This window comes from Lissotriton vulgaris, chromosome 3_1, assembly GCF_964263255.1.
Source record: "Lissotriton vulgaris chromosome 3_1, aLisVul1.2, whole genome shotgun sequence".
NCBI classification, from domain to species: Eukaryota; Metazoa; Chordata; class Amphibia; order Caudata; family Salamandridae; genus Lissotriton; species Lissotriton vulgaris.
In genome coordinates, this window is record NC_141689.1 from 979,267,631 (window position 1) to 979,295,096 (window position 27,466).

Genomic DNA, 27,466 nt, shown 5'->3' on the forward strand with positions numbered 1-27,466 from the left:
ATTACGACCACACACTGTGGTCCTGTATGTAATTCCATCTGTTCTAAGAACATGCTAGACGCTACTTATTTATATGTTTCAGCCCTGATGAATCGCGAAGGCGACGAAACACGTGTCGGCTGGCTGTAATCTCCATTAAAGACTCCAAGATTCACTCATCTTTTGGATTTCTTGTACTTCTGTCATAATTGGTGTTGAAATTTATGTAAATTGTTACCGAACAATCTGTATACTCACATGAGAGTGCTCCGGCAAACTGTAACGTACAGAGCCAGGCGGTGGCGGCAGGCAATCGTCCTTTCCACAGGAGCCCCTGTGCTGGGCTTGGACCATGTGCCCAGAAGGACGTCAATGAGGGCTTCATTAAAGGCCAGGAGGGGTTCAGATGTGGTTGCCACAGGCTGAAGCACCTCTGTCAGGAGATTAGTCCAGACTACCACGGAAGGGAGCTCCAGGCCCAAGGTCTCGGCTGCCCTTCACACCACCACAGCGTAAGACGCTCCCTCCTCCGTAGCCACGGTAGGGAGAGAAAGCATGCCAACGTCTGGAGAAGTGTCCAGACCACTGGCGTCACCCAGGTCCTCTCTCCAGTCCGGCTCTTCAAGCTGGTCTGTCAAAGGGTCCAGCGACACCTTCCAATCCTCATCACCACCTTCTGGCCGATAAGGAACACCAGGGATGAATACGGGAACAAAAGTACCATCGGCCATCAGATTCGATGTCAGAATACGCGGGTCCGGCTCCGAGTCCATCTCAGGGGTGAGGATGGGGACAGCATTGGCCGGGTCCATGGTTGATGCCGGAGGCATCATCGCTGGGATCTGTGCCAGGGAAGGTCAACCGGTGTCGATACGGATCCAGGCCTGTATCCACGGGGTCCCTCACAGCGCCGGAGCTGCCAGAATCCAAGGCCCAGGACCCCTGACCGGCTCCACGGACCCCGAATATGCGCCAGCGGAGTCAGGCTGACCAAAGATACTGTAGAGGGCTTCGTAAAATGCACAAAGCTGGGTAGGGGACACCCCGGCTCAAGGAAAAAGAAGGAGGTGCAGTCTCGTCCCTGAAGGTGGCACCGATGACAGAGACTTAGATAGACGACGCTCCGGGTTCCGCCAACCTAAAGGAAGAAGGCGAAGAGCGCCAGTGCTTCTTCGCCTTCTTCTTGTGCTTCGACTTACCCGAAGACCTCGAAGACTAGGAATGGGACGAGGTGTGGGGGCTCCGCGAGCGAACTTGAGACCTTCCCCTTGAGTGGGAGCAACACAGAGCTGACTGCCGGGCCTCCAAGAGCGTTCAGGACCGCTCCTGCAAAAAATTTGGATTGATGGCCCGGCTGTCAGAGCACGACTTCGGTCGTGGTCGCACTCCAGACTCCAAAGGCACAAGAGGTGCGGGTCCGTCACAGACATCAGTTAGTGATGGGCCTTGAAGTGTTTGAAGCCGGTCTGATGGTGGGACATCCCTCACACAGTCGAAGACTCGAAAAGAAGTTCACATAATGTTGAAAAAAGCTTAGTCAAAAAGTGACTAAAGGGGTAGCTCTCTCCGGATCTGCGCTATGCTGGCGCAGAAAAAGAAAGAACTGACATCAGCGCACTGGGGCAGCATCCAAGTATGCACCGCGACGTCGTCTCGGCGACCATGACAGGCGCGGAGTCGACTGACGCCACCCACCAATGCGCAGGGTACAGCGAAGAAAAAAATTCTACGGATCCAGTCTGATGCCTGGGGGTACTTCTAAGGTAAGAAATTTATAGCTAACTGTCTCATTTTTTTTTAAAAACAGATTTTTATTGGGTTTTTTGTCACAAAACACACATCAATTGTAACATTTCCCATATCCCCCCCCCCCATCATATGTAAGTGGGTCTTTGCAATAGAGTCCTAAATAGTGACCCCCAGTATGAATAGGGTCAAGGGTATACATTCTCAAGAAGGGCAGTCCTACCCATCACGCCCTTGAAATACAAGAAGATGCTAAAGTTAACTCCCCCCGCCCCCCCCCCCCCCCTCCCTGGTTTCCACCATCGGTGCATGGTTAACATAACTAACTGTCTCATTCAGATGTAAAGGCATGCGTCTGTAAACACTTACGTGTGGTAAAACGTTGCATGGTAAAGGCTAATGCTTTGTAATGGAGATATTGTATAGGCATGGGATGCGTAGTTCCATTATACATCTCGTTAAATCTAACCAAAACACCATTTGCTAAATAATAGCATATGGAAGCTCCATAGGAAGCTTCTACAAAGGAATTGGTTATCCAGAGCTCTACATTACACAGGTTTGTCACTTTTGAATAAACTCAAAAATCATTTTCAGCATCTGACATCGGATGACATTCATGATTAGAAAGATTACTTTACATAACTGAACACTTTCTGCGTGGTTTTGAACTATTAAAATGTCCCTCTGATCTTATTTGAACTGTTAAAATGTCCCTCTGATCTTAAGTAGCACACAGAGGTTTCAATTTCCGGTGCATTGGTACTTTGAGGCAATGTTAATATTATCTGAATGGCTAGTTCATAAATTGTATAAGCTATTAAGTAAAACCAAAGGGGATGATGGACGGAGTGTTGAACATTGCAAGCACTCACCCCCAGCCAACTGTTCTGGGTTTAATCCGTCATCATTCTTTAGCTCACTCAGCTAACCCAGTTCAGACATGCCCATATGCATATCAGTCTGATACTGTGCCTCATGGAAACAATCCACCCCGAACTGCCAAGCCATGTCTTCCCTGGACCGGAAACAAGCATCCTGGGACCGGTTTCGGGTTCATAACCCTCATCAGCCAGGCTATGTTGAATCCAGTGGCAAAGTGAGCAAGGGACCCACGTCTGGGCATACCCTGCCAACTTAGCCTGAAATTTGCAAAACCAAAGGGGATGATGGCTAGTTTTGCTAATAAGCTATTAGGTAACATTTAACCACTCTGGAAATCTCACATTTTTATATTATTTATTTGTACAAATATAAAATAATTCAATGGGCTGTGCCCAATGCTAGCTCACTATTTGCACCAGGTATCTTGTGCTCTTCACTTTGTATTCCTACATCTGTTGCAGGTGGCTCCCTACAGTATGGCATCGCCATAAACTTGTAGTTTTTGGAATGATGTTTAAATCACATATCATGTGCGAGGTTACAAAATGACAATGTTATTTAAATCTCTGACCAGAGTAGCTTTCTTCTACACAACTGGTTGAAGTTCACTTACCTTGATAGGAGAAATATGAAAATCTTCGTATAGGCTGACTTGGGACGTGTCAGTTGATGATACTGTGCTCAACTCAGCTTGGAGCGACTCTACATCCCTTTTAAACAGTTCAATCTGATATGGAATAAAGAAATGAAGTGAACAAATTAAACCTTGACATACACTCCAAGGGCTTGATTTCAGAATTCATGGTGATGTTAAATCCACACATTCTCAGTGAAAGCAGTAACTTAGTCAACTGTGGAGTTACCACAGGAGGAATTATAGCCACCATGCTCCAAAGTAGCGCTAAATTCTGATGGCAGATTTCCAACATCAGTAATAACTCACTGATTTAACCTTACCACCCACCTCTAAACCAATTCCATATTCATTTTTAAATGTGCCTGTGTAATTACTATATGATGAAAACTGAATGCTGCTGCAATTGTCTTTAAACTCCTTCCTGATACACTGTACCACAAAAACTGGTTTTCACACACAATTGTAAACAATACTAACTGCGCCTGATCATTGTATAGTGTCTCTCTCATCTGCCATAAGATATTGCAATTATTTTAAGTTTGGCTAGAAACAGCTATCACTGTCTGCTGAAGCTTACTGAACCAAAATTGACAGAAGAGCCAACAGTAAAATCTCTCACGCTATCTGCTTTGGAGCCATGTCCAATACTAAAGAATCACATAAGAACCACATGCTTGCCCAGTAACAGTTTGGTGCACTTCTTCAAATTACAGGCCTTAGAAGGCACAACAAGACTAAAAAAATGAGAAAACAGTTCCAAATATTTGGCAAGTCTTGTAACACCAGAAGGAAAGAACAAGTTACTTACCTTCTGTAACACTTTTTCTGGTGGATACTCTATCTAACTGCCGATTTCTCACTTTTAAAATATTCCTAAGGCTCAGGCTGGATTCAGAAACTTAACAGCAATACTCCTATATGCGGTAGGTAGACTGGTGTGGCGCCACACCAGCATCACTCCGCTCTGGAAGTGACGGGCGGTGCAGCATATAAGAGCCAACTATATGTGCTGATGTCAGTTACTTTCTTAGGCTATTCACGCCCAGCGACCAGTGTGCAGATCCCTACATTTTTGTACTGTCTTGTCTTTCTTAGCCCCCGAGAACCCAACAAAGCACTGATCATCCACACTGTACTCTTTACTGCAATCAATATGAAAGGCCAGTGCCTTTTTAAGGTCTAAACGATGAAGCCTCTCTTCGTCCTTAGAAGAATGAGGTGGGGCACTGAATGCTGGATGGGTGGTAGCCTGCCCGACATGAAATGGAGTGACTACTTTCGGTAGGAAGAAAGCTCAGGTCCTCAATACCAACATCTTTGGAAAGAATGTTGTATAAGATCGGTTGACAAAAAGAACCTGCAGCTCGTTCCCACGCCTAGCCTATGTTATGGTGAGCAGCAACACCATCAGAAGTCTTAAGGGGCAACTGTGCATTGGCTCAAAAGGAGCTCACATCAACAAAGTGAGAGCTAAGTTCAGATCCCACTGTAGTATTACAAATGTTTTCAGTGTAAATAAACATTGCAAACCTTTAAAAACCCTCATCAAAACAGGTGATTTAAATAAAGAAGTCTGATCTGGCAACCTCAAAAAGCTGTAAGAGACAAATAATAGCCCTTAACTGTGCCCAAAGTAAGTTCTTGCTGGACTAGGAACAAAAAAATAAAACTTCAGACAAATTGGCATGTAATGGGTCAATTTACAGGTGCTACATCAAGCCACAAACTTGTCCTTACGACCAGCATACATACATTTTGAAGCAAGACCCCTCACCCCAAGATGGCACCACAACCTCAGGAGGAAGATCAATGTAGGTCAACTGCCGTCACTCAATCTACAAGCATGGAGATGCAAATTGTGCAGGCTAAGGTGCAGTACTGTAGGAAGATGGCTCTCTATATAGTATACTAAAAAGAAGTACACTGTGCAGAGTCCCGTGGGCCCCAATTGGATTACAGAGGCTAAAGTAAATAATACTAACGCTCTCTTTTGTGGTAGTGTGGGCGAACAGTCAAACTTATCAGAGGGTAACGCTAAGCATTTGTTGTTCTCGCAGAGGCGATAAAAGAGAGACACACTCAAAGAATAAATCTGAGACACATTAGAACAACAACACTTCTTTTTATATATGTTTCAAAACCAAGAACATCCTTCAAAGGCAAGTACTGTTTTCACTAGCAATGAGTACACATAGGTAAAGCTTTCAAAGTTGTGCACCTTTAAGCACAATGGAATCCTATGGAAGGAAAAGTCAGAGATGCATAAAGGTAGGAACAGACGGTTTCGCAGGTTCACCTTCAGGGATCGGAGTTCTACTGAGCCAAGGTCCAAAGTATTACCAGCAGTTCTTCGGGAACTGCCCAGGTTCTACCGGGAGAAGCGTGCTGGTGAAGTTGGTAGCTGGTGCGCTACAGAAGAGGGCCAACAAAAACATCCCCTGCACCATCTTTTCCGCTGAACTTTTTCGCAGCTCTCAGCACCGACGAGGTCTCATAGCGTCATGGCTCGCACACAGCTCCTCATGACATTACTGGACCCATAAGAAGACCACGTCGGCGTGATGACGTCAGTTCCCTTTTTTCCGCGCTGTCAACGCTACCGGTTTTTTCAGGGACTCTCCATACTTCGTTTGGATATTTTGTATTTTTGATTGTATCTCTTCCTTTCTTTATCATGTCGGCTCTGAGGAAGTCAGGGTTTAAACCTTGCAGATAATGCAGAAAACATATGTCAATTACTGACCTGCATGAAGATTGCCTTTGGTGTTTATCTTCGGATCATGACGTCGAGGGATGCTCTTCATGCAGGAAGATTAATCCTAAGGCGATAAAGGAGCGAGAAGCAAAGCTGTACATGGCTAAAGCAACAAAAGAATAAAAGAGTCGAAAAAGGTCTAAGTCTGATTCTTCGACATCACACAAATCCAAGAAGAAGCACAAGAAGAAGAGGAGACATGCTTCTCGATGCCTGTCTTCGAAGTCTGTGGTGTCGAGGTCGCCTTCTCCTGCTCCTCGACGTCGAGAAAAGGACTTTGTTTCACCTTCGCCTTCAGTGTCTCCTCAGGTGACTCTGGCTCATTCTCCTTCCTATAAGGGGACGCCAGAGCAGGCATCGACGCCGAGATTTTCTCCGTCAAATACGGCTGAAGATGATGAGGTTCTTTCGGCTCCAGCTGTTCCACCTGTGGCTCCAGCGGTTCAGACTCCAGAGGTACCTCAATCGGACCCGGAACCGGCTTCTTACCCTCAGTTTCCGATGCAAGGTTCTGATCGGGTCCCATGCTTCCATTGGCTTATAATTTGGGTGTGCCTCTCCAGTGTCCTCAGGCCCCCTTTATGTCGTTCATGCTAGCGACGTCATCCTGGTCTTTTCTGGCGCCGAGGTTGTCGACGACTTATGGGCAGTCTCCGGCTCCATCCCGTGAAGGTTCTCGGAGTCGAACGGCGCCGGTCATGGATCCACCTTCGACGCCGCTTCCGGAGCCGTCGACGCCGCATGTGGCGCTGCTGATGCCGCAACTGAAGATGCATTCAAGGAGAGAGGCGCAAAGGTTATTGGAAGAGAGCAGTACCAGGATGATGAGCGGGAGGAAGGAGAGGTGTATGACACAGATGATGTGTTTGAAGACTTGTGTGAAGCAAGTGGGCTTGACACTTCTCCAGAGTGGGGCTTAGGCTGCGGAACTGTTGGACTTGCAGCTTCCTGTGGCAGAATATAAGCCCAATAGTCTTACTGAAGTGCTTAATTCTCCTTCTTCGGTGGTTGAGCCACTTTTTCCATTTAATGATGTTCTCACTGAGGCAATTCTTGATGTGTGGGGCAATCCTCTTTCGGCTCCTGCAGTTTAGAGGTCAGTTTCGAGGTCAGTCTCGAGAAGGTATAGACCTGCTCCTGGAGATCCGTTTTCCTTTCCTCTCACCCGACTCCTGAAAGTCTGGTTGTGCAGGTTTCTTGCTCGCAGCTGTCATCAGGGGCGTTTTTTCAGGCTCCGGCAGACAGGGATTCTAAGAAGTTGGAGCATTCTGCGAAAAAAGGTCTTTTCTTCTGCCAGTATGGCGTTAAAGTCTAAGAATGCCACTTGTCTCTTGGGCAGGTACATCCATGCTTTAATGGACTCTGCGAAACAGCTTCTCCCTAAGTTATCTGAGGAGGACAAGGGGAATCTGAGTGAGGTGTTGGTGGATGCTCAAGTGGCTGCTCGTCAAGTTATCCAGTCTGGTCTGGATACAGCAGATTCTGTGGCCACAGTCATGGGTTTGTCTGTTGCTACAAGGAGGCACGCATGGTTGAAGTCTTCGGGGTTCTCTCCTGACGTGCAGGCTGCTCTTATTGATTTGCCATTTGATGGTTCCAAGCTTTTTGGTGAAAAGGCGGACTCTGCGCTGCAGAAATTTAAAGACAGTAAGGCAACGGCAAGGTCTTTGGGTCTGCAGTCACAATCAAGCGGCAATGGATATAAAAGATATTGTGGCTTTGGGAAGTCTTCCTTTCGTGGGTCCAGTCAGCCTCAGCCATAGCAGCAAAACCCCTTGTATAAGAGCTACAGAGGTAAAGGCAGAGATCACCTTCGTGGAGCCGGATGTCATCCATCTTCCTCTTCTTCCTCTACCTCCCCAACACCTCCTGGTAATGCAGGAAAGCAGCTCTAAATCCACTATCCTGGATCATGTAGGTCCCGTGGGAGGCCAGCGTACCCATTTTCTACAAGATTTGAGGTTAATCACTTCGGACCTTTGGGTTTTAGATCTTGTAGAAAATGGGTATGCCCTTCCTTTCAGGGAATTCCCTCCTCCTTACCCTCCTTGCCAGGGGTTTTGCATGGAGGATCATTTGCTTTTCCTTCAGAAGGTTCTTACCCCGTTACAGAAAGGTGCACGAAAGGGGTCAGGGATGCTACTCCAGGTATTTCCTGATTCCCAAGAAGGATGGCAGGTTACGTCCTATCCTGGACCTCAGAATCTTGAATCTGTTTCTCAAGCAGGAGAGGTTCAAGATGCTCACCCTAGCGCAGGTTCTTCAGGCGCTGCAGCAAGAGGACTGGATGGTGTCATCGACTTGCAGGAGGCATATTTTCATATCCCAATCCTAAAGTCGCACAGGAAGCATCTCCGGTTTACGGTTGGGTCGCAACACTACCCGTTTGTGGTCCTTCTGTTTGGTCTTATTACCGCACCTCAAGTCTTCACCAAGGTAATGGCATTGGTGGCTGTCCATCTCAGGAGGTCGGGCATTCCAGTTTTCCCCTACCTGGACGACTGGCTGTTGAAGGCAGAGTCTCCAGAGATGGTGATCATCATCTGCAGGTTACAACCCAGCTGTTGTACAAATTGAGTTTTTCGATAAATGTACCTAAGTCTCACCTGGTGCCCTCACAGTGCAACCTGTTCATAGGGGTGGTACTGGATATCACTGTGTGCCGAGCTTTCCCGCCTCCGCAAAGGATTCCCGACATTCAGGAAATGATTCCTCTGTTTTACAATGGAGCGGTTGTTCCAGTTCTGAAGGTCCTTCGCCTGCTCGGTCTGTTCGCTTCCTGCATCCTGTTGGTCAACCATGCACGCTGGCACATGAGGGCGCTCCAGTGGTGTCTCCGCAGGCAGTGGTATCAACACAATGGAGATCTCAGGGAGTCAGTCAGGATCTCCAGAAAAGCTGCAGCAGATCTGTCCTGGTGGAGTGTGTAGGGCAATCTGTCTCAAGGGAAGCCCTTTCATCTTCCTCCAATGGTGGCCACAGTGATAACAGATGCCTCTACCCTAGGGTGGGGTGCTCATATGGAGGATCTGGAGATCAAGGGTTTTTGGTCTCCAGAGGAAAGGTTGCTTCACATCAACCTTCTGGAATTCCGGGCAATACGTTTGGCGCTCAAGGCCTTGCTCCCTTCCCTTTGTGGTCAGTCGGTTCAAGTCCTGACGAACACTACAGCACTGTGGTATGTCAACAAACAGGGAGGAGTAGGGTCGTACCGTCTCTGCAGAGAGGCATTGCGGCTCTGATCCTGGGCTCGGGACCAGCGGATTTGCTTGATAGCAAGTCATTTGGCCGGGGTGCTGAACATATGTGTGGACAGTCTTAGTCGGCAGTTCTCGGCCAACCACGAGTGGAAGCTTCATCACGGGTATGTTACACTTACAACGCAACTTTTACGTCGTAATGCTGTTACAACGCAGTTATTACAACGCAGGATCCATTACATCGGATGCCATTACAACGCATGGCATTACATAGCAGATGCTATTACAACGCATACCATTACATCGTAAGTATATAATTTTTTTTAATTTTATTTTATTTCATATTATATAATTGATTTAATTATTATTAACCCCTTAAGTGCTGCTGACGGCCAATGGTCGTCAGCAGCGCTACCTCCCCAGTGCTGCGCACGACCATTGAACGTCCATTCAGCACTAGTTCTAATGGACAGCGCAGCACTGGGGAGAAATGTTTACACGCAGCTACGGTGTTAATTATAAATAAAAATATTTATTTATGTTTTTAAATATTATAAATTAAATATATTAATTTAAGTAATTTTTTTAATAAGTATGAGTATAGGAGTATATGTTTTGGGGTACTGAGGTATATGTTTTGGGGTGTTTGGGTATTTTTAGGTTTTAGGGCAGGGTTTGGGTTTTGGGGTACATGGGTGTTTTTAGGTTTTAGGGCAGGGTTTGGGTTTTGGGGTACAGGGGTGTTTTTAGGTTTTAGGGCAGGGTTTGGGTTTTGGGGTACAGGGGTGTTTTTAGGTTTTAGGGCAGGGTTTTGGGTTTTGGGGTACAGGGGTGTTTTTAGGTTTTAGGGCAGGGTTTTGGGTTTTGGGGTACAGGGGTGTTTTTAGGTTTTAGGGCAGGGTTTGGGTTTTGGGGTACAGGGGTGCTTTTAGGTTTTAGGGCAGGGTTTGGGTTTTGGGGTACAGGGGTGTTTTTAGGTTTTAGGGCAGGTTTTGGGGTACAGGGGTGTTTTTAGGTTTTAGGGCTGGGTTTGGGTTTTGGGGTACAGGGGTGTTTTTAGGTTTTAGGGCAGGGTTTTGGGTTTTGGGGTACAGGGGTATTGTAGGGTTCAGGGGTAGGTTTGTGTTTAGGGATAATTAAATTATATTTACCATTTTTAAATTAATTAAAATATATTTAATAAATTAAATTAATTTATTACATTAATTACATTTTTAAATTAAATTAATTAAATTAAATAAATTATTTCAATTAATTTAATTTAATTTCAATTATAAAAATATGTTACACTTACAACGCAACTTTTACGTCGTAATGCTGTTACAACGCAGTTATTACAACGCAGGATCCATTACATCGGATGCCATTACAGCGCATGGCATTACATAGCAGATGCTATTACAACGCATACCATTACATCGTAAGTATTGGTAAGTATATAATTTTTTAAAAATTTTATTTAATATTATATAATTGATTTAATTATTATTAATTATAAATAAAAATATTTATTTATGTTTTTAAATATTATAAATTAAATATATTAATTTAAGTAATTTTTTAAATAAGTATGAGTATAGGAGTATATGTTTTGGGGTACTGAGGTATATGTTTTGGGGTGTTTGGGTATTTTTAGGTTTTAGGGCAGGGTTTGGGTTTTGGGGTACAGGGGTGTTTTTAGGTTTTAGGGCAGGGTTTGGGTTTTGGGGTACAGGGGTGTTTTTAGGTTTTAGGGCAGGGTTTGGGTTTTGGGGTACAGGGGTGTTTTTAGGTTTTAGGGCAGGGTTTGGGTTTTGGGGTACAGGGGTGTTTTTAGGTTTTAGGGCAGGGTTTGCGTTTTGGGATACAGGGGTGTTTTTAGGTTTTAGGGCAGGGTTTGGGTTTTGGGGTACAGGGGTATTGTAGGGTTCAGGGGTAGGTTTGTGTTTAGGGATAATTAAATTATATTTACCATTTTTAAATTAATTAAAATATATTTAATAAATTAAATTAATTTTATGACATTAATTACATTTTTAAATTAAATTAATTAAATTAAATAAATTATTTCAATTAATTTAATTTAATTTCAATTATAAAAATATGTACATCAAATTAATTTCATTATTTTAATTAAATTAAATTATTTCCATTTTTTATTAAAATTACATTTATTAAATAGATATTATTTTATTAAATTAAATTAATGGCTATTTTAAAATGTATTTTAATTAAATTAATTAAATTAAATTAATTAAATTAACTTAACATTTTTTTTAAAAAGGTATACTTACCTATACTTACGATGTAATGCCATGCGTTGTAATAGCATCTGCTATGTAATGCCATGCGTTGTAATGGCATCCGATGTAATGGATCCTGCGTTGTAAAAATTCCGATGTAACGGAATGCGTTGTAAAAATCCGCGTTGTACTGACACCAATCCTCATCACGAGGTAGTTCGACACATCTTCCAAACGTAGGTAACTCCTCGGGTGGACCGGTTTGCCACTCTCAAGAACACGCACTGCCAGTCATTCTGCAGTCTCCAACTTCCGAGGCAGGGAGCGTTAGGGGATGCATTTCAGTTGAGTTGGAGCTCACAACTCCTTTACACGTTTCCTACCATACCCTTGATTCCTCAGATTCTGAGGAAGATTCGCCAAGAACGGGCCCAAGTTATATTGATCGCCGCAGATTGGCCAAGAAGGGTGTGGTACACGGACCTACTTCACCTCTCATTGCACCCTCCGCTTCGTCTCCCTCTCAGGGCAGACCTCCTTTCTCAGATGGACGGGGCAACCTGAATTCTTTTTCTCTCCCGCCTGACGTGGTGGAGGTTATTTTATCGGCCAGGCGACACTCCACCAAGTCTATCTACTCATACCGGTGGCCGAAATTTGTTAGGTGGTGTGGAGAGAAATCTATTGATCCTCTGAAAGCGCGTCTTTCTGATGTTCTTTGTTTTTCAATTCATTTGGCTCAGCAGGGTTATGCTGTGGCCACTGTTAAAGGGTATTTTTCAGTTTTGAGCATTTCTTTGCTTGCCCGATCAGCCTTCTCTTTTTAAGTCTCCAATAGTCTTAAGGTTCATTAAGAGGCTTACTAACATGTTTCCGCACACTTCTGTTACTATGCCCCAGTGGGATTTAAATCTAGTGCTAACTATTTTAATGGGTTCCACGTTTGAACCTATGCATAGTTGTCCTTTGTGACTACTTACATTCAAAATGGTCTTCCTTGTGGCTATCACCTCGGCTAGGAGGGTGAATAATTTCCCCCCCTGTCTTGCTGCCAAAAGTTGGAGCAGGAAGGGGGTTAGGCATCTTCACTATCTGGAGAGGACGGGGTCACATAACAAAGGTGGCAGGGCCTTTGAAGCTCCTCGCCTCGGAATACACATCCTGTGTAGAGGTGATATGAACACCTCTACCCAGAGCAGGATTTGTTCCTGGCCTCTGAGAGCTAAGGCTTTCACCTCAGAAGGTCAAAAAACAGATTATTGTGGCTGGCTGGTTGAGACTAGTCTGTCAAAACACTTGTAGTCAGTAGGTTTTCAGGGAGCATCTCTAAGGTGCCCCCTGGCTGCACTGATTAATCAATCCACCACTGGCATCAGTGTGGGTTTATCAAGAAAAGATGTTTGGTAGCAAACACCTTGTGGTATAATGAAGCCATCATGTAGCTGGGGAACTCGTATTCACGAGTGTCCAGCCCATGTATTCGTCATGGCTTCCCTGTGCAATTGCAATATCTAAGGATCTGCTTAGATATCACAGGGACACATCCACTGATGCAGATATGCCCCGAAGAACAAGTTACTTACCTTCGGTAACGATATATCTGTAAGAAACATTAGTTAGTGTTAGATTCCTTACCTTAGAATATCCCCAGGCGTCAGTCTGGATCCGGAAACTTTTGCGTAGCAGTACCCCTGCGCGTCGGTAGGCGTCGTCTGCAGGCGTCCCCTGCGGCTCCGCGTCCGTCGTCGGCGTCGTGCGCCGTGATGACGTCGCTGGAGTACATAGACGCCGCCTCCGCGCGCTGACGTCAGTTCTTTGCACACAGCATTTCCGCGCCAGGAGACGCAGAGCCATGAGAGAACCAACACTGGTGCCATGTAAAAACTAGGGCCCTGAAAGGGATGACCTTAACCCTAGGTATCAGTTCGCAGAACGGGGAGGATGGGTGGGTTCGGTAAGGAATCTAACACTAACTAATGTTTCTTACAGATATATCGTTACCGAAGGTAAGTAACTTGTTCATCTGAAAGAAACACGTTAGTGTTAGATTCCTTACCTTAGAATACATACCCCAGCAATACCAACCCCGGTGGTGGGTCTGCGAACCAATACAAACTACACCAGAAAGTCCTGGAGGACAGAACGGCCAAAGAAGCCATCCCTCCGGACTTGGCTGTCCAGGCAGTAGTGCCTCGCAAAGGTGTGCAGCGAGGCCCACGTAGCCGCTTGGCAAATGTCCTGCAAGGGGACTCCCCGGCCCAGGGCAGTGGTAGCCGCCGTGGCCCGAGTGGAATGGGCCCTCAGCCCAACAGGAGGCTCCTTCCGAGCCAAAGAGTAGCACGCTTTGATGCAGAGGACGACCCATCGAGAGATGGTTCGTTTACAGACCGCCCGTCCCTTCTTCGCACCCACGTAGCCAACAAACAGTTGGTCATCCACCCGGAACTGGCGTGTGCGATCCATGTAAAATGAAAGCGCACGTTTTGGGTCCAGACGATGGAGCCGCTCTTCATCCTTTGAAGGATGCGGAGGCGGGAAGAAGGAAGGGAGGGTGATGGACTGCCCGATGTGAAAGGCCGAAACCACCTTGGGCAGGAAAGAAGGTCTAGTCCTCAGAACCACCTTATCAGGATGAATGGACAGGAAAGGAGGTTGGACAGAAAGAGCCTGGAGCTCACTCACTCTCCTGGCAGAGGTGATGGCAACCAGGAAAGCCGTCTTTAAAGTCAGGAGACGGAGAGGACAAGAATGAAGGGGCTCAAAGGGAGCACACATTAGAAAGGTTAGAACCAGGTTCAAATCCCACTGAGGCATCACAAACGGAACAGGTGGAAACATGTGAGTGATGCCTTTCAAGAATCGAGTTACAATCGGGGATTTGAACAAAGAAGGCTGATCAGGAAGCCTCAAAAAGGCTGAAAGGGCAGAAAGGTAGCCCTTGATAGTGCCCAGAGCAGAGCCCTGCTGGGCAAGAGAAAGAAGAAACAGAAGAACCTCCGAAAGAGGGGCAGAAAGAGGATCCACAGCCTTTGCTGTGCACCATGCCACAAATCTGTTCCACCGACAGGCGTATACCGACTTAGTGGAGGGACGCCTGGCTGCCAGAATAACATCACAGACTTCAGGAGGCAAGTCAAATGGCCTCAACTGCCGCCGCTCAATCTCCAAGCATGGAGGTGGAGACTGGACAGGTTCGGGTGGAAGACCGTCCCCTGCTGCTGCGACAGAAGGTCCTCCTGAAGGGGCAGGCGGATCGGGGGACCGACTGACATGTTGAGTAGCTCGGGATACCAGTATCTTCGAGCCCAGTCCGGAGCCACAAGGATAACTTGGGCCCGGTCGCGCCTGATCTTCTTCAGCACTCTGGGCAGAAGTGGTATAGGCGGAAAGGCGTATAACAGACCGCAACTCCACTCGCGCCGAAAGGCGTCGCCGTGCGAGTGCCGTCTTGGAAACTCCAACGCGCAGAACTGATGACATTGCGCGTTCTCGTCGGTGGCGAATAGATCTAACCAAGGCTCTCCCCATTGCAGAAAGATGCCTTGCGCCACGTCCGAGTTCAGACGCCATTCGTGATCCATCGAGCACCGTCGGCTGAGTTCGTCCGCCCTGGCGTTCAGAGAACCTGCCAGGTGTTGAACCGTCAGAGTCACGCCCTGACGTTCCAGCCATTGCCAGAGGCGCAGAGCCTCCTGGCAAAGGGTCCACGACCCCACACCGCCCTGTTTGTTGCAGTACCACATGGCGGTGGTGTTGTCGGTGAACACCTGCACCACACTCCCGTTGACAAAGGGGAGGAATGCCTTCAGTGCTAGACGAATCGCCCGCAGCTCCAATAGGTTGATATGGAGCCGGGACTCCGCCGGAGACCAGATGCCTCTGATCTCTGCCTCTCCCAAGTGGCCACCCCAGCCCTGGAGGGACGCGTCCGTCACGACAACGTGCTCCGGTTGGGGAAGGGAGAGGGACTTGCCCCTGACCCAATCGCGGTCCGTAAGCCACCACTGCAGTTGTCTCGCAGTGCCCTCCGAGATCAAGACGTGGTCGGACAAGTTGCCCTGATGCTGGGCCCACTGAAACTTCAGGTCCCACTGCAGAGCCCGCATCCGCCACCGAGCGTGATGCACCAGAAGGATGCAGGAAGCCATCAGTCCCAGCAGCCGCAGCGTCAACCTGACCGAAACCCGGGATAGCGGCTGAAAGATGGGAATCAAAGCCTGAATATCCCGAACCCGCCGTTCCGGAGGATAAACCCGAAACTGCGCCGAGTCCAGAACCGCTCCGATGAAGAGGAGCTTTTGAGAGGGACACAGGTGTGATTTCGGCACATTGATGGAGAACCCCAGGTCGTGCAAGAGGTCTGCCGTCACCTGAAGGTGGTGGACGACTGTCTGGGGCGAGCCCGCCTTCAACAACCAGTCGTCTAGGTAGGGGAAGACTGAAACCCCCAACCTGCGCAGATGGGCTGCGACCACCGCCATCACCTTTGTGAACACCCGTGGGGCGCTGGTAAGGCCGAAGGGGAGCACGATAAACTGAAAATGCTCCTGGCCTACCGTGAACCGCAGGTAACGCCGGTGGGCCGGCAGGACGGGGATGTGAAAATAGGCGTCCTGCAAGTCCAACGCTACCATCCAGTCTTGTGGGTCTAGAGCAGCCAAGACCTGAGCTAACGTCAACATCTTGAACTTCTCCTTCCGGAGGAAGCCGTTGACGTTCCTTAGATCCAAGATAGGACGTAGGCCCCCCTTGTCCTTCTTGGGCACCAGAAAGTAGTGGGAATAACAACCACGCCCTACTTCTGGCCCAGGAACGCGCTCGATGCCCCCCTTGGCCAAGAGGGCCGTAACTTCCTCCTGCAGAAGTGTCAAGTGGTCCCCCGACACACGGTGGTTCTGCGGTGGCATGGCTGGAGGAGAGGTCTCGAAGGGGAGGGAGTAGCCCCTTCGGACGATTTGCAGCACCCACCTGTCCGAAGTGATCGTGCGCCAGTGAGCGTGGTGATGGCGAACCCTGCCACCCACTGGCGTCACATGGGGCCGAAAGCACGGACTAGGAGGATTTTGGGGTAGATGCTGCGGGGGAGGGTGTGGTCTGACCCCGCCGTTGTCCCCGACCGCCACCACGGCGGTTTCCACGGCCGCCACCGCGTTGGAAAGATTGTTGCGGCGCGTGGCTGGCAGCACGTGTGGGGGCGCCCCTTCCTTGGCCACGAAAGGGACGAAACGAACCCGGTTGCTGACGCTGGGTCGAGAGACCCAAGGACTTGGCCGTGACCCTGGAGTCCTTGAAGCGTTCCAGCGCGTGGTCCGCTTTGTCACCGAACAGGTGACAGCCATCAAACGGCATGTCCATCAGGGTATTCTGGACATCAGCCGAAAAATTGGCGGATCTCAGCCAGGCGTGGCGACGAATCGCCACCGTCGTAGACATAGCTCTGCCCAGCGAGTCGGTCGTATCAAGACCACACCGAATTGAATATTTCGCTGCATCTCGGCCTTCAGCCACAGCCTGACCGAGCTTTGCCCGCACCTCCATGGGGCATTCTGGCAGCAGCTCCGCGACCGTATCCCACACAGAGTGGGTGTAGCGGCCCAAGAGGCAGGCGGTGTTGCAAGACCGCAGGCCCAAACTAATGGACGAGAAGACCTTTTTGCCAAATTGGTCATACCTCTTGGATTCCCGGTCGGGCGGGGCCGACGGGAATGCGGACTGGGAGGTCGAGGCCTGGATCACCAGACTCTCAGGAGTGGGGTGGGTAGACAGGTTATTGGGGTCGTCCGGACAAGGACGGTGGCGCCTGGCCACGTTCCGATCCACAGGCGCACCTGAAGCGGGCCTGGACCACGTGCCCAACAGAACGTCAGACAAGGCTTCATTAAACGGCAGCAGTGGCTCCAGTGGGCATGACTGCGGTTTGAAGACCTCGGTGAGGATGTTAGGCCTCACGGCCGCGACGGGGAGCTCAAGGTGTAAGGCCTTGGCAGCCCTCATCAGCACCACAGAATAGGCAGCTCCCTCCACCGATGCCACGGTTGGAGGAGAGATCAAACCAGGGTTAGGAGAGTCGTCCAAACCACTGGCATCCCCCAAGTCACCTGTCCAGTCCGGGTCATACTGGCACTCGCGAGCCAGAGGGTCCTCGGACCCCTCCCAACCTTCACCGTACTCCTCATCCTCTCCGTATTCGGAGTCAATGATGAAGACCGGCTCCTCGGGGTTCATGGGCCCCATCGGCGCCGGGACCGGCGTCGTGCGACGCCCGTCCGGCGCCGCGTCCGGCGTCGGAGAAGGTAAGGGGACGGCGCCGCCCGGAGCCGGCGTCGGAACCCCACCGCCGGCCGGAACCGGCAGTGGAGAACCGGCGCCGCGCGGGGGCGGCGTCGGGGGTAACCCCGATGGCAACGGCGCCGGGGAGGCCGGAAGACCAGCCGGCGTCGATCCCGAAGGCCCCTGCGGCGCCGGGGTCGGAGCCGTCGGCGGCGCCGGGGCCGGAGCACCCGACGGCGCCGAGGCAGGGACACCCGAACCGCTAGGGCCCCCAGACGGTAGCACTGGGCCCGAAGGCGCCGTAGGCCCCGTCGGAGAAGCGAGCGCCCTCATGGCCATGAGGAACGCCTCGATCTCCTCAGGCGTCGCGCCATGCCCAGGGACCGGAGGGTATGAGGCAGGCCGCGCCGGCGACTCTCGCGGAGCCGCGGGGTTGGGGTCACCCGAGCCCCCGGCCGCATCGCGCGAGCGTCGGGGGGAGTCGGGGGTACGATGACGACGCCCCGACTTCTTGTGCTTCTTACCTGACGAGCCTGACGAGTGGTGTCGACTTCCGGAGCGCCCGGCGCGGCTCCGCGACCGCTCCCTCGAACGCTCTCTCGACCTCCGGCCGGACCGGGACCGCTCCCGGTCCCGACGTGGGGCCGACACCCGGAGCTCCAGCAGCTTGCGGGACCGCTCCCGCCTAGCCTTGTTGGTAAGGGCCCGGCAGTCGACGCAGGAGTCCACGTCGTGGTCAGGGCCCAGACACCGGAGGCAGAGGCGGTGATGGTCTGTGACCGACATCGTGCGCTCACAGTCATCGCAATTCTTAAACCCAGGCATCCTATCAGGCACCGTAGAGGAAAAAACAATTGAAAAACTTGGTCAAAGACCGGAGTACTGCTCTTCAGATCTGCGTCCACTGGCGCGGAAAAAAGAAGAACTGACGTCAGCGCGCGGAGGCGGCGTCTATGTACTCCAGCGACGTCATCACGGCGCACGACGCCGACGACGGACGCGGAGCCGCAGGGGACGCCTGCAGACGACGCCTACCGACGCGCAGGGGTACTGCTACGCAAAAGTTTCCGGATCCAGACTGACGCCTGGGGATATTCTAAGGTAAGGAATCTAACACTAACGTGTTTCTTTCAGATATGGAGTATAGAGTATCCTGCCTTAGGGCAGAAAGGCCTACTGTAGGGGTGACTTAACTATATCACTTTCAGTGCTTTGCTGGCATGGAACACAGGGGTGTGTGCCACATCGACTCTTCAGTTTTGTCTGCACCAAGACATGCAGGCTGCAATAGAGCTTGCATGCGCTTTGCGAGAGGCCCCTTAGGGTGGTAACATTTGTGCTTCCAGAGGTACCACTTACTAGGGACTTACCGGGATTCTGAAGGGGTGCCAATTGAGGAACAATGGTACAGTTTAGGGAAAGAACACACGTACTGGGGACCTGGTTAGGAGGAAACTAGTACACTTTCAGTCACAGAAGCACCTAAAACCAGTCAAAAAGTGGGGGTAACCATGTCAAAAGGGGCACTTTCCTACATGACCCCCAAACGATAGAGTAGGAGACTAACATTACCCAAGAGAGTCTTCATTGTCTAAGTGGAAGAACCTGGAAAGTAATCTGCAGTGGCATGGCCAGTCCCAGGGCTGTGTTCCACTGTAAAGTCCATTCCAGTAGAGAGATGGACCACCTAAAAAGTTTTGGATTTTCCTCCTTAATCTGCATAAGCCATCTGAGAGGTCTGTGGTCGGGTTGGAAAAGCAAGTGAGTGCCAAAAAGGTATCGCCTCAGCTTCTTCAGGGACCAAACCACAGCAAAGGCTTCCCACTCAATGACACTCCAACCTGTTCCGTAGGGAGTAACCTCATGCTTATAAAAGCAACAGGCTGGTCAGGGACATCATCTTTGATTTCAGGTAGTACTGCTCCTATCCCTAGCTCAGACGCATCAGTCTGCACAATGAACTGTCTAGAGTAATCTGGAGCTTTGAGAATGGGTGCTGAGCACATTGCTCTTTCTGCTTTTGACAACTAATTGTCCAGTTTACCTCTTTAGGCATCTTCTTGGAGGTGAGTTCTGTGAGGGGTGCCACAATGCTGCCATACCCTCTTACGGACCTCTTGTAATACCCAGTGAAGCCAAGGAATGTCCTGACTTGTCTGAGTGGTTGGAACTTCCCAATCCAGAATGGTCTGGAATTTGGGTTATAAGGGTTGAACTTGGCCTCCACCTAAAAACTTGTCCCAAGTATTAAACTGTGCCCTGCCCTATCTGACACTTGGATGCCTTGCTAGTGAGGCCTGCAGTCTGCAGGGCCTGCAAAACCTTGCCACGGTATAGATGCACATGTTACTACTTGTGTAAAGATCTATCTGTAAGAGACATTAGTTAGTAATAGATTCCTTACCTTAGAATATCCCCAGACGTCAGACTGGATCGGGAAAGTTTTGCTTAGCAGTACCCCTGCGCGTCAGTAGGTGGTGTCCTGTGGCTCCGCGTCCGTCACTGCCGTAGTCAGCGCCGAGATGACGTCACAGAGAGTACTTAGGCGCCACTCATGCGCGCTGATGTCCGTTCTGTACACGACTTTCCGCGCCAGGCACGCAGAGCCATGCAAGATACTGACCATTGGTGCATAAAACTAGGGCCCTAAAAGGTGATGACCTTAACCCTAGTAATCAGTTCGCAGAACGGGGAGGTGGGTGAGGCGGTAAGGAATGTATTACCAACTAATGCCTCTGACAGATATATTGTTACACAAGTAGTAACTTGTGCATCTGAAAGAGACACGTTAGCGATAGATTCCGTACCTTAGAATAGATCCCCCAGCAATACCAACCCTGGTGGAGGGTCTGCGAACAAAATTACACCAGGAAGTCCCGGAGAACAGACCGGCCAAAGAAGCAATCTCTCCGGACATGACTGTCAAGGCAGTAGTGCTTGGTAAATGTGTGCAGCGAGACCCACGTAGATGCCTGACAAATTTCCTGCATGGGAACACCACGTCCTAAGGCAGTAGTGGCTGATGTTGCCCCGGTCGAATGGGAATGCAGTCCCACAGGAGGCTCCTTCTTGGCCAAGGAGTAACATGCTTTGATGCACAGAACGACCCATCGGGAAATGGTCCGTTTGTGCACAGCCCAACCTTTTTTGGCGCCCACGTAGCCAACAAAGAGCTGATCGTCCACCCGGAACGGTTATATGTGAGCGCACGTTTTGGGTCCAGACGGTGGAGCCCCTCCTCTTCCCTGGAAGGATGCGGAGGCGGAAAGAAGGTGGGAAAAGTGATGGTCTGCCCGATGTGGAAGGGCGTGATAACCTTTGGCAAAAAAGAAGGATGGGTCCTTAGAACCACCTTGTCCGGATGAACTGAAAGGAAAGGAGGTTTGGAAGAAAGAGCCTGGAGCTCACCCACTCTTCTGGCAGAGGTGATAGCTACCAGCAAAGCCGTCTTTAAGGAGAGAAGACGCAAAGGACAGTTATGAAGGGGCTCAAAGGGAGCGCACATTACGTCAGTCAAGACAAGATTCAAGTCCCACTGAGACATTATGAAAGGCACGTGCGGAAACGGGTAACAACCGGGGACTTAAAAAGAGATGGCTGACCAGGAAGCCTTAGAAAGGCGGAGATGGCAGAAAGATAACCTTTGACAGTGCCCAGAGCAGAGCCCTGCTGGGCCAAGGATGAAGAAGCAGAAGAACCTCAGAAAGAGGGGCTGAAAAGGGATCCACAGCCTTTGCTGTGCACCATGCCACAAATGTGTTCCATCGGCAGGCGTATACCGATTTAGTAGCCAGAATGACATTACAGGAAGGTTGTAAGCCGTCAAATGTCGCTGCTCAATCTCCACGCATGGAGGTGGAGGCTGGACAGGTTCGGGTGGAGGACCGTCCCCTGCTGCTGCGACAGAAGATCCTCCCGAAAAGGCAGGGTAGATAGATTCTCATACTGAGTAGCTCAGGATACCATACTCTTCGAGCTGAGTCCAGAGCCACAAAAATAACTTGGGCCCGGTCGCGCCTGATCTTCTTCATCACTCTGGGCAGAAGTGGTATAGGCGGAAAGGCATACAATAGACCGCAGCTCCACTCAAGACGGAAAGCGTCTCAGAGCGAGTGCTGCCTTGGAAATTCCAACAAGCAGAACTGATTACATTGCACGTTCTCTTCGGTGGCGAATAGATCTAACCAAGGCTCTCCCCACTGCTGTAATAGACCTTGCGCCACGTCCGAGTTCAGATGCCATTCGTGATCCATCAAGAACTGGCGGCTGAGTGCGTCCGATCTGGCGTTCAGAGAACCTGCCAAGTGTTGAACCACCAGGGTAATGCCTTGATGTTCCAGCCATGCCCAGAGGCGCAGAGCCTCCTGACAGAGTCCAGGACCCCACCCCACCCGGTTTGTTGCAATACCACATGGCGGTGGTGTTGTCCGTGAACACCTGCACTACACTTCCCCGGACAGAGGGAAGGAATGCCTTCAGTGCAAGTCGGATTGCCCGAAGCTCCAAAAGGTTGATATGGAGCCGGGACTCTGCCAGAGACCATAGGCCTCTGATCTCCGCCTCTCTCAAGTGGCCTCTCAATCACAGGAGGGACGCATCCGTCACTACTGTGTGCTCTGGTTGCGGAAGGGAGAGGGATCTGCCATTGACCCAAAAGCGATTCGTGAGCCACCATTGCAAGTGTCATGCAGTGCCCTCCAAGACCTGGAAATGATCAGACAGGTTGCCCTGATGCTGCACCCACTGGAACTTCAGGTCCCACTGCAGAGACCGCATACGCCATCTGGCATGTTGCACTAACAGAATGCAGGAGGCCATCAGGCCCAGGAGCCGGCGGGTCATCCTGACTGAAACCCAGAATAGAGGCTGAAAGATTGGAATCATAGCCTGAATATCCCGGACTCACTGCTCGGGAGGATAGACCCGAAACTGCATTGAATCCAGAACCGCTCCGATGAAGGGGAGCTTCTGAGAGGGACTCAGGTACGACTTCGGCACATTGATGGGGAACCCCATCAAATACAAGAGGTCGGCCGTAGTCTGAAGGTGGGTGACGACTGCCTGGGGCGAGTCCGCCTTCAACAACCAGTCGTCGAGGTAGGGGAAGACTGATACCCCTGACCTGTGCAGATGAGCTGCGACATCCTGAACTTCTCCTTCCGGAGGAAGCGATTGACGTCCCGGAGGTCCAAGAGAGGACGCAGACCCCCTTTGTCCTTCTTGGGGACCAGATATTAGTGGGAATAACAACCACTCCCTACTTCTGGCCCAGGAATGCACTTGATGGCCCCCTTGGCCAGGAGGGCCGTGACTTCCTGTTGGAGAAGAACCAAATGATCCCCCGACATGCGGTGGCACTGATGTGGCATGGCTGGAGTGGAGGACTGAAAGGAAAGGGAGTAACCTTGGCAGATTATCTGCAGCACCCACTTCTCTGATGTAATTTCTTGCCAGCAGGGGAGGTGGTGGTGGATCCTGACATCCACCGGCGTGGGGTGCTCACCGAAGCTCAGATTAGGACAATTTGGAGGAGGAAGCAGCGGGGTGGAGGTGGACGGACCCACACGCTGGTTCCCTGCCCTGCCCCGGCGGGAACCGCGACCACGGCCGCGCTGAGGCTAGTTCTGCACAGGCCTGGTGGAGGGGCGTGCCTGGGTGCCTCTACCCTGGCCACGAAAGGAACGAAAACCAGGAGTGGCTGGGTTCTTACTTGAAAGACCCACGGACTTGGCCGTAGCCTGCGAGTCCTTAAAGCGCTCCAGTGCACGGTCAGCCTTGTCGTCAAACAGGCGGGTGCCATCAAAAGGCATGTCCACGAGTGAGCGTTGGACATCGGGAGAGAACCCAGTCAAGAGCAACAAGGCGCGGCGCCGCAACGCCACAGTCGCAGAAACCGCCTTGCCCAATGAGATGAAAAAAGTGCAAGTGCTTAAAAGGACAGCATCGGTGGCGCATAGAAAATATTATATACATCAATTACAGCTTCAATTACAGTACAAGTTACAGTCACTTGGAAAGGGTTAGTTTCTTGTAAGAGCTGAATGTGTCATATGCGTCTTTCAACTCAGGCTGTGTGGTCGACGGCGTTTCGATCCCCTTTAGTCGGGATCGTCATCAGGACGGGGTTGTCGATAAGTACAGTGCTGTGGAAGGAGGAAGGGAAGAATGAGCGTGGTACGACTGGGGGGCGGGAGGAGAGGGTGAAGGAGCACTCAAGGGGGCTAACTCGTAAAGATGTACTGTGTTTAGGGAATGGTGGTAGTGGTGGTGGCCGGAAAGGGAAGAGGAGTGAGGTTGGGGGTGCCTATTGGGAAGGTGGGGCAAAAAAGTCTAAGTGGGATCGTGTTCCACAAAAATAAATAAATTGGATGAACACTTACAGGAAGCCAAGCAAGGATGCGTGGCTTGTGGCATTCGGGGGAACTGTGCGCCGGTAACTGGAGGAAAAAGTATTGGTAGGTATAAGTAAAAGCACGTTTACGTGAAGGGTGAGAGTACAAGGGAGGCGCAGGGGGTATTAATACCTGGTCGCGGTTAGGTCCTGGGTCTGCTCACGTAGTTGGGCAGCGTCTGTATGAAGGGAGACAGATGGCGCGCGGTCAATGAGGAAAAATGCCACCGTTGGGGAACAGGCGTGCAATTGAGCAGCGCGAGCTAAGGGCGTAATCTCTGGCCAAGAGGGAGGCTCTTACCTGAGGATTTAGAGGCACAGAAGGCGGGGGCTCATCTGGCGCGGCCGATCAGCAGTAAATGCGATAACAGACCGCATCAGGACTGTGTCCTGGGAGATATGAAGGAAACCGCGAGGTGGAGGCGGGGGAGCGGGCGTGTGCCGGGGGCGGGATCTGCGAATGAATGCAGATGTGTCGCGAGGTGATTGGAGTTGTGCTGCGGGGTGGGCGGGGACAGGACAGGGAGGCGAACGGTTCCTATGGAGACCGGAGAAACAGGAAGTGTCAGAGCCAGGGCGGACACATTGGAGAAGGGCGCTTGGTAGCGGGGCACATGATTGGACAAATTTGCGTTAGTTACATATCAGAGTAAACGCAAAGAAGGCCGAAGGGTACAAGGTAACCATTACACATTACAAACGTTTGGCACATTGGCACATTGGTTAATCAGCTGGCGCTTAGAGGAACAATTCTGAGCCATGTTGTAATAACGTTCCGCAACACAGATTCACACGGTATTGCAAGTTAACATAAATTCGGTCAGGGTATGAAACCGGACGGTTAATTACAAAGTCACATTATGGGTGGGAACAAAACCTTTTATCAAGAGGGAACTGGATTCTTAAAAACAATGTTCGAGCAACAGGTTACGGCACAGGGATAGTGTTGTCTTAGACCATCCGTGTGTGAATCTATTGCACGCCTGTTCCCCAACGTGCTTTTACTTATACCTACCAATACTTTTTCCTCCAGTTACCGGCGCACAGTTCCCCCGAATGCCACAAGCCACGCATCCTTGCTTGGCTTCCTGTAAGTGTTCATCCAATTTATTTATTTTTGTGGAACACGATCCCACTTAGACTTTTTTGCCCCACCTTCCCAATAGGCACCCCCAACCTCACTCCTCTTCCCTTTCCGGCCACCACCACTACCACCATTCCCTAAACACAGTACATCTTTACGAGTTAGCCCCCTTGAGTGCTCCTTCACCCTCTCCTCCCGCCCCCCAGTCGTACCACGCTCATTCTTCCCTTCCTCCTTCCACAGCACTGTACTTATCGACAACCCCGTCCTGATGACGATCCCGACTAAAGGGGATCGAAACGCCGTCGACCACACAGCCTGAGTTGAAAGACGCATATGACACATTCAGCTCTTACAAGAAACTAACCCTTTCCAAGTGACTGTAACTTGTACTGTAATTGAAGCTGTAATTGATGTATATAATATTTTCTATGCGCCACCGATGCTGTCCTTTTAAGCACTTGCACTTTTTTCATTTCACTTTAACTGTATATAGCACCTTGCACCAAGTGCCACTGGGTTGTCACAAGATCTAATCTTTACAGTGCTGTTCCAAACTGTAAATGTACGTCCAATACCCCTTGTCCTTGGTGAATAATACCACCTCTCTTCAAAATTCAATTTGACTCCTTGTCTCTGTTCTCAGTAATGCCTTTAGGCATACACAATTGAAATTGTCTCTCAATAATACCAGTTGGGAATTGTTTTTTTGTTTACATAACATACCCATCCCAACGTGGTTTATGGGTTTCCTCCTGTTCTTCCTATAGCCCAATGAGACGGCGGTGTTCAACTCACACCGAATGTCGAACTTAGCCGCATCCTTACCCTCAGCAATCGACTGAGAAAGGACTGCCTGCATCTCCTCAGGGCACTGAGGCAACACCTGAGCAACGGCATCCCACACCGCGTGGGAGTAGCGGCCCAACAAACAGGCAGTGTTCACCGACCACAGCCCCAAGCTGGCTGAAGAGAACAACCGCTTCCCAAACTGGTCCAGTCTTTTAGAGTCCTTATCCAGCGGGCCGTGGGAAAGGCACTCTGCAACGTCGAGGCCTGAATGACCAGGCTCCCAGGCGTAGGGTGAGTGGTCAAGAAAGCGGGGTAGCCGGGTGCCGGTCGGTGGCGTCTGGCAACGTTTTTATCCACCGGGCCCCCGTGGCTGGACTCGCCCAAGTGCCTAAGAGGACCTCTGTAAGGGCGTCATTAAAGGGAAGCAATGGCTCCGACGAAGTAGACGCCGCCTGGAGCACCTCTGTGTGGAGGTTGGTCTTGGGGGCCACTGTGGGGAGGTCAAGGTTGAGGGCCTCAGCAGCCCAACGGAGCACCATCGTATAGGAGGCACCCTCCTCCATCGTAGGCGGGGGAGAGGCGAACCCCGGGTCAGAGGAGACATCGAGGTTGTCTGCATCCTCCAAGTCGTCCAGCCAATCTTGCTCGGAGTCACATTGCCGGGCAAGCGGGTCCTTGGACCCTTTCCAGTCTTCGTTCGCCTCTGGCGTAGAGGGGGCCGGTCGTGGCGGCAGAGCCTGAGAAGGGATGAACGGCGTCGGAAATGGCTCCGGTTGGGGTCGGACCGGCGCCGCCTCCCAATGCGGATCCCAGGTCGGAACAAAATGGTCCAGGATCCGGGGAAGGGTGGGATAAAGGGCACTCAGTGGGCAGGAGCCGGCAATGCTGCACCTCATGGCACCGGAGCCAACAGTGTGGGATCCTGTGGCGCCGGGGCTGTAGCCGGTGCCGGAGCCGCAGGGCCAACAGGATCCGGACATAGGATCACGGGGCCCGAAGGCGCGCCAGCAGGAGCCCGAGGCCTAAAAAGGCTGTCCATGACAGCAAGGAACTCTTGCATCTGTTCGGGAGTCGCCGACGGACCCGGTATAGCAGGTAGGCCATAGGACTCTTAGGCTCCACAGGAGTCACAGGGGCGAAGCCCCTGTCCCCCTCGTCCGCCTCCGAGAAGCGACGGGGGGACGTCGGAGAGCGAACAAGCTTCTTCGACTTCTTTTTATGGCGTCGCTTACCGGATTCCGAAGGTGAAGTGCGAAGAGCGACAGCTCAGGTCCCGCAAGCGGGAACGGCCCCTAGACCCGGAGCGGCGATGTGACAAATGCTGGACCTCCAGCAATTTCCGGAGCCGCTCCCGCAAGGCCTTGGGGGCCAAGGCACGACAGTCCCGGGAGTCGTGATCGGCCTCCAGGCAATAGAGGCAAACATCGTGGGGATCCGCCACCAACATATTACGGCGGCAGGTCTCACAAGACTTAAAGCCGGGCATCCCTACGTGCACCAGGAGA

At 50.7% G+C, this 27,466-nt stretch overlaps 1 protein-coding gene across 4 annotated transcripts in view; it reads right to left on the reverse strand.

Moving 5' to 3' along the window:
• VPS13A (vacuolar protein sorting 13 homolog A) overlaps positions 1-27,466 on the reverse strand; it is a 2,146,181-nt gene that overhangs the window by 448,585 nt on the left and 1,670,130 nt on the right. For all 4 annotated transcript variants that reach the window (XM_086961343.1, XM_086961342.1, XM_086961345.1 and 1 more), the window contains one exon: positions 3,224-3,337. In XM_086961343.1, the coding sequence (XP_086817469.1) occupies positions 3,224-3,337 (114 nt within the window). The remainder of the gene's footprint in view (positions 1-3,223; positions 3,338-27,466) is intronic.